General features: G+C 43.5%; 1 protein-coding gene across 1 annotated transcript; it reads left to right on the plus strand.

Moving 5' to 3' along the window:
• Positions 1–1,358: 1,358 nt before the first annotated feature.
• LOC147892683 (putative pyridoxal 5'-phosphate synthase subunit PDX1) lies at positions 1,359–2,853 on the plus strand. The gene has a single exon (XM_087387119.1). It carries the CDS (start codon positions 1,617–1,619, stop codon positions 2,538–2,540), a length of 924 nt encoding a protein of 307 aa, XP_087243245.1. The 5' UTR covers positions 1,359–1,616; the 3' UTR covers positions 2,541–2,853.
• Positions 2,854–7,326: the final 4,473 nt, after the last annotated feature.

Raw genomic sequence — 7,326 nt, forward strand, 5'->3', positions numbered from 1 at the left:
CTATTCATATGTAGCTGATAGATAAGGGTGACACAGAGATCACAGAGGAGGTTTAAGGAATGGCTAGTGACGATGTGATGATGGCATGGGAGGTAGAGAAGAACAACAGTAAAAAGAACCTGATGAAAAAGGTAGACAAAGGAACATACCCTCCTAAGGAAATAGGGCCCCTCGTCGAATGTTTGGGGCGCCATTAATTAATTTGTGGGTGCGGGCGCGGAGGCAGGTTGTGATTAACCTAATGCTGCAGTGATTAATGTAAGTTGATTGCAGTGATTAACCGAAGTAGTGGGGAAGGCTTCTTCGAGAAGCCTCTTCATCTAGAACCTTCTTCCAGAAGCCTCTATAAAAGGAGGAGGGAGGGGGGGTTGCACGCAGAGACGGGGGCTTGTGAAAGCCTCCGCTGAACAAGGAGGAAGAGTGGAAGAGTGGTGGACAAGGAAGAAGACTGGAAGAGAGGGAGGGAGTGGAAGCGAGGGAGCGAGAAGAGGGGAGGGAGGGAGGGAGAGAGACGTAGAGATTTGCAAAAGGGGGGGAGTGAGTGGTTTAGGTTAAGTAACTTAATTAAAGGGTTAGGATCATAGATAAGGGTTAGGAGCTTAATTAAAGGGTTAGCAGCTTAGGTTAGGAACTAATAAAAGGGATAGGGGAAGTTAGGAACTAATTAATTAATAGATTAGAGCATAGGAGCGATTAGGGAGACTTAGAGCAAGGCCCCATGGACCCGCAAACAGCACCAAACAAACGTCCAATTTTTCGACTGCAGGGAAGGCGGTTGGTGACTTGATTTCGCTCCACCGCCCCACAGATTACGTTGTTGGCAATCGGCTCCAAGAGGTGAAAACCATCTCCACAAGCGTCTCCATGCAACGCGAAATGGAGGGAACTCTACTGTGACCGGCTGCAGCCAGTGACCTTGCATGGCTGGCATTCCTAAAACACGGAGGTGCCCTTGAGCACCCCCTACATTGAGCTGGAATATCCGGCCAGCGGGTTCAATCCTCGGGGTGGGCTCACAAGTCGCTACATGGGGCCTCGTCACCAGCGGAAAAATCTATTGTACAATGGAGTTAGCGGGTGCAGCCAGTGACCTTGCATGGCTGGTGTTCCTAAAACACGGAGGTGGAGTTTCCGTCTACCAGGGGGTGCCCTTGAGCACCCCCTACATTGAGTTGGAATATCCGGCCAACGGGTTTAATCCTCGGGGTGGGCTCACAGGTCACTACATGGGGCCTCGTCACCAGCGAAAAAATCTGTTGTACAGTGGAGTTTGCGGGTCCATGGGGCCTTGCTCTTACATACTCCATGAATAGATTAGAAAGGGCGAGTGATTGAGAGCTTTTTGTGTGTGTGGGGAGAGATGGTTTCTTCTAGCATCCTCTAGAGGCAACGAAAAGACCTATAGGCCCCATAGGACATGTGCAACTAATAAGTCAACAGTCTTTTCTGTCTCTGGCTTTTTCTTCTTCAAACTTCATTCTTCTTCAAATTCATCTCCTTCTTCTTCTTCAAGCTTTTAGGGTTTCGCCATAGCCAGACCTTGAAGCTTCCCCATCTCATCCTTCCTTCATCTTTCTCTCCCTCATTGCCCCCTCTTCATCGTCCCCCCCTTCGCTATGTCAGGCGGCGGTGTTGTCGCTGTCTTGGAAAATGCAGATGCCAAAAAGGCCTCCACCTACGCTGTCAAGGCTGGCCTCGCCCAAATGCTCCGTGGTGGTGTCATCATGGACGTCGTCACCCCAGAGCAGGCCCGTATTGCAGAGGAAGCCGGAGCAGTTGCTGTTATGGCGCTCGAGCGCGTCCCTGCCGATATCAGAGCAGAGGGAGGTGTTGCTCGGATGAGCGATCCCGGCCTTATCAAAGAGATCAAGAAGGCAGTTACCATCCCCGTGATGGCCAAAGCGAGAATCGGTCACTTTGTAGAGGCGCAGGTTCTGGAGGCCATCGGCATTGACTTTGTCGATGAGAGTGAGGTGCTCACGCCCGCCGATGATACACACCACATCAATAAACATAATTTCCGAATTCCTTTCGTGTGTGGATGTCGCAATTTGGGGGAGGCGCTCAGGCGCATTGCGGAGGGGGCGGCCATGATTCGAACGAAAGGAGAAGCTGGCACAGGGAACATCGTGGAGGCTGTCAGACATGTCCGTTCTGTACTGGGGGATATCAGGAAGCTGCAGACACTTGATCAGGACGAGCTATATTCCTTCGCTAAACAGCATTGTGCTCCATTTGAGTTGGTAAAGTTGACGAAGCAGCTTGGAAGACTTCCTGTGGTGAATTTTGCAGCTGGCGGTGTTGCGACCCCAGCTGATGCTGCTTTGATGATGCAGTTGGGATGTGACGGTGTGTTTGTTGGGTCTGGCATTTTCAAGAGTGCAGACCCGGCTGCCCGTGCAAGAGCGATCGTGAAGGCAGTCACACACTACAATGACACGGGAATACTTGCAGAAGTAAGCTCCAATTTGGGAGAGGCAATGGCTGGGATCAACCTTTCTGAAAAGGATGTGGAGCGGTATGCAGAGCGCTCCGAGTGATATTCATGATCCGAACATTCATTGTTTCTTTGTCTGCCTTAACAAATGAACACAATAATTGAAATGTCTGCATGGCTATGTTTGACTACGTATGGTTTGAAACATTCCCACCTGTGAGGTTTAATCATTTTCTTGCAATTTTGCACAAGACTTGTGAGGCCAGTAAGACGAATGAGTCTTGCCAGATTATGAACCTGCCTTTTTATTCTGTGCCTTTTCAAAGGTGCTTGTATGCTGATCTATATGGCAACGTCTTTTTGGATAGTACGATGAAAGAAGCTCCAAGCTTAATGCAAGAACAGTCTTTTATGTTTTTCTGTGCCTTTAAGTATTCGTTGCTCTTGATCAAGTATCTTTTTTGCTCTTCCATCACGGTGCTAAATGGATCTGTGCTAACATTGAAGTACTGTAGGATGGCAGCTAATACCAAAACTGTTCATGGAACTGAATTTTCAAGGATTTTTTTTTCTCTTGCATCACGATGTTTATTTAATCTATGCTAGCTTTGAAGTACAAAAGGTTGGCAGCTAATATTAAAAGTGCATATAGTCATGAAATAAAATTTTGCATTGGTCAGCCGAGCGAGAGGGGTGTAGTTTTTCTGTAGGAGTTATGTCGTCCTTCAAGTTTTTATAAAAAAACACTGATTTGAAACAGGCTATGTATAGCTAGGCTTATACCCCTGCGTATAATAGGTATCATGGCATAGAGAGGCTAGTTATAAGAGCCCAGAAACATGTTTCAAATGTTTTTCTTAATCTCTTGAAAGATACTCCAGAATTGCTACATACAGTACTTCTGCAATGTTTCAAATGTTGTTTTTCCTTTCAAGACATATAACGCCATATCTTCCTTCTTGGTGTCTTTTTGTGTCTGTGGATCGCTTAACAAGAAGCCACGAAGTTTGCAGGGTTGTAGAGGAAGAGGCACATGTTTCGTTTCAAGATCTAGTGCTTTCTGAACATGTAAGAATGCAGCTTACAGGAAATTTGTAATCTGCATCTTGTAAGGCATCATAGCAATTTGCTTGAAGGATTAAATTCTTAATTCATAAGGCTCATAAAAATGTATACTGATGCATGCATCTACAATTAGATGTCATTGTAATTCTGCGTGTGCCCATACACCACACACTCATCCACATCCATGTGTGTGTGTGTGTGTGAGAGAGAGAGAGAGAGACTTGGAGGGCACATGTCCTGTTTTAGGCTGAATTATCAAACAATCTCAACACCATTGTTATAAGTTAACATGCATTTTTTTTCTAGAGTAAGTAAGAGGCTTCTAAAGTATTGTAAAGACTGGTGTAAATTGCATCATAGATCAAGGTCTACCGAGAATTCTCAAAGAAAACCATAACCTTAACCCTAAAGGATAAGTTGTATATAAAACCATTTGTCTTCACTTTTCAATGAAGTTCTACATTACAGTTTCTATGGTGGATTCTCTCACTTCCTCTGCTTATTTCTCTCCCCATTCACGTGGTATCACAATCCAAACACCAACGAGGCCTATACTGTTGACGAATGTTGGAAGGTGTTGTGGAAAGTCTTGAGATTGTATGTGCGTGACTTCCAATAGGGCTTTGTTTGGCACTCCATCCTCTCATGTCTTTGTCTCGTGTTATGTGCTCGACTTCCAGTAGGGATTTGTTTGGCACTCCATCCTCTCATGTCTTTGCCTGCACGAAGGACTCTTTCAATTGCATCGAGGTCCATGACCTCCATCCTCATGTTTTGTTGAGCATATAAGGCTACATGCTTGCATACTCGCAAGTTCTAGATGATGCTTTTGGTTCAAGAAGCTCCTCAATCAAGGCTATTATGGAGGAGAAGTTCTACTCTTTCAATGGATGTAATGCTCACTTTGAGCTTCGTAAACAGATTGGTAATGGTTTGTGAAAAGAGGAGAACAAGAATGATATTTTGAGAATCTCAAGCCCACAAAAGGTGATAGCAAAGTGACATCAACAATTGGATATAGGCTTTGGCCACGGCATTGTGAGAAAGTTCTGTTGCCCTAAAGTTACGTTAAAAACATCCAGTGACATTTGACATCATAAAGAAAGAATTGAGAGACTGCACAAGATGCTTCAACTTGTGCATCTTTTTCAAGCTCTAGCTCTGAAGACGAGATTTCAACGAAGAGTCGACAAGGTTTTGCTGGGTATGCAGAGAGCAAGAGCGGTAAACGTGACGAATCCATACCCATGAAAAGTACCGGAGTCTTGTCGAAAGCTAACAACAAAATGATCGATCGAAAAAAAGTTTCTTCTAGCCTTCACATTTTGCAGACAATGTTTTTTTGAAGGAATGAATACAGCTGAAGAACAAGGCGTGTGAATGCACCCACGTCGATACAACAACAAAACTGTCTTTACATGTTAGTTAACCAGTCATGTCAATTTAACGCTGGTTTAAGCCCAACCTTACATATTTGATTAGTATTAATTGTTAACCATGGCCATGCCAACTAGCCATGGTAAGATTTTCAAGTTGCCACATATGTTAACACATAAGCCCTTAATTTGAAGGAGCAAACGTACTCCCAAATTGCACTGAATCAAAGCCTTGATTTTACAAGTTGAAAGATCATGTTTTGCAAGCACCATTTGACCCTTTTTTCGACAATCAAGTGGCAGCATCAAATAAGGCATGTCATCTTTTTCAGAAGTGGCATGGTCAACAAAAGGACAAGCCAACATCAGACATCAACATGAACAATTGTACTTATTCACATCCGCAAGTATTAATGCTACTTATTCATTCGAATTGTGCCATAGTGGGTCTCCTAATCACTCAACGTTAATGCACCTTTCCTATTCACCTCTCCTACCATTTTTAATTAGTTTTAGTGAGTGGAGGCTTAATTAACCTATGTTTATGTATGGATTAATTTATCTACGCTTTAATTAAGCTATGTTTTTCTATGGCTTAATTACTTTATGCATAAGGGGGCTTCCCCAAACTTTCAAGAAAAGATTTGAACCAAAACCTTTCTTTGGGGCTTCCCCAAACTTTCAAGAAAAGATTTGAACCCAAAACCTTTCTATACCTAAGCGTGAACCCTACCATCAAGCTACAAAGTAATATAATATGACTACTTAGTTATAATAGTATTATAAAGCCTCCCTCCCCTATGCCCTTCATAAGTAATCTCACGTATCCCTCCCTCTTTAATGCCTCTCCCTTATTTAAGTCAACCTCTCCCCTCCCCACGGGTGAGATTGCCCCTCCCCCTTCCCCCTCTAATTATTGCCCCTCCCCCTTCCTCCTTTATTTGATTCAAGCCCTCCCCCCTTTATCCCACTCCCCCTTCCTTATAAACAGATTAATTAATTACCCCCAAATTCAATCTGGGGGGTACCTATTCACTCAATGTTAATGTTACCTATTAATTACTTCTACTCACGAGCTTGCTCTCTAATTAACCTAAGCCTGTCTCTCTAATTAACACCTCTCATCTCCCTCCCTTCCGCCTCATGGCCTGCCTCACCGCTCTGCATCTCTCGCCTCTGCCCTTCACCTCTCTTCCACCCCTCCTCCCTTCCTTGCCTCCCCTCTTCCTCAGCCCACCCTTCCTCGCCTCCTCTCTTCCTCGTCTCTCCCTTCCCTCTGCCTGCCGCCCCCCTCTCCTCTCCTCTTCCTTAGCCCCCCCCTTGTCTCTCGCTCCCCTCTCTCTCCTTCCCTTGCCCCGCCCCCCTGCTTTGCCCTCTCTCATGCTTTATACCATCTGCAAGGCGATGGAGAAAATTCTCAAACGCGGGGCGTAAATTTTTATCTCCTGTTAGATTTTCATTTCACCACGTACTTCTCCATTAAATCAACCACAGTGCTTACCATAGTTTGAATTCGGCTTTTAATCAAGCATAAAAATTATGTTAATTTGATCCATTGCCCATGCATATTATTTACAAATGCCTATTTTCGAAGACCGTGCGCACCTATTCACATGCAATCACCTGTAATAGTTAAATTTTCAAGGCGTAGAGGCATTCCAACATCAATTCAGAAGAATTTGACCAATGCTGCTTAATAAAATGTATATATTTGATCTAGGAGGAAAACAAAATCATCAACCAATGATTGAAACTCCACATATTAAAGGGATTAGCCTGAACAATCCTAAACTTCATCAATTTTCATCTACAAAGCTTATTATGCTATTCTATTTAGAATTCATCCACAAAAGAGAAGGCTAGACTACTTTCCCTCCACAAAATGTTTACTCTTTTCAACAACAAGTTACAACTTAAGAGGGGGAATGATTGCAATGATGGTTAAGTTGTACTTCATGTACAGACTGCCACTACATAGTCACCATGTTCAGTCACATACAACTTTGATATTTTCATTCTTGATTTCAATATTTCATTAAAAAAAATCCAAACAGACTTTGTAATATATCTTCCATACTCATTACGATTCAAGAGGGGGTGTTAAGAATGGTATAATCTACAACATAGACTAAGGTTTATAGAGGACACCAAAATGGGACATCCTAACCCTAGCCCTAAGGGATAAGTTGTAAACGACACCATTTGTTATCATTTTCAATAGAGTTGCAGATAAGTTGTAAACAACACCATTTGTCTTCATTTTTCAATAGAGTTGCACATTATAGGCTTCTATGGTGTATTGTCACACCCACTCTTTTCGTACCCCTCTCCGCATTCATTAGTGTGAAAGAAACCAATACATGTGTAAAGCACTCACAATATCAATGCACCATTGCAAAGCATGAAAAAGCTAAGAAAGCGGCTAAAAATGCTAAACCAAACCAAAGG

The sequence above is a fragment of the Dipteris shenzhenensis genome, chromosome 16 (genome assembly GCF_047967505.1).
Source record: "Dipteris shenzhenensis isolate YYH24624 ecotype China chromosome 16, Dip_SZ_1.0, whole genome shotgun sequence".
Taxonomy (NCBI): Eukaryota; Viridiplantae; Streptophyta; class Polypodiopsida; order Gleicheniales; family Dipteridaceae; genus Dipteris; species Dipteris shenzhenensis.

Excerpts from the sequence above, each read along its gene's own strand:
- LOC147892683 (XM_087387119.1), top strand. The coding sequence starts at position 1,617 with ATGTCAGGCGGCGGTGTTGTCGCTGTCTTGGAAAATGCAGATGCCAAA.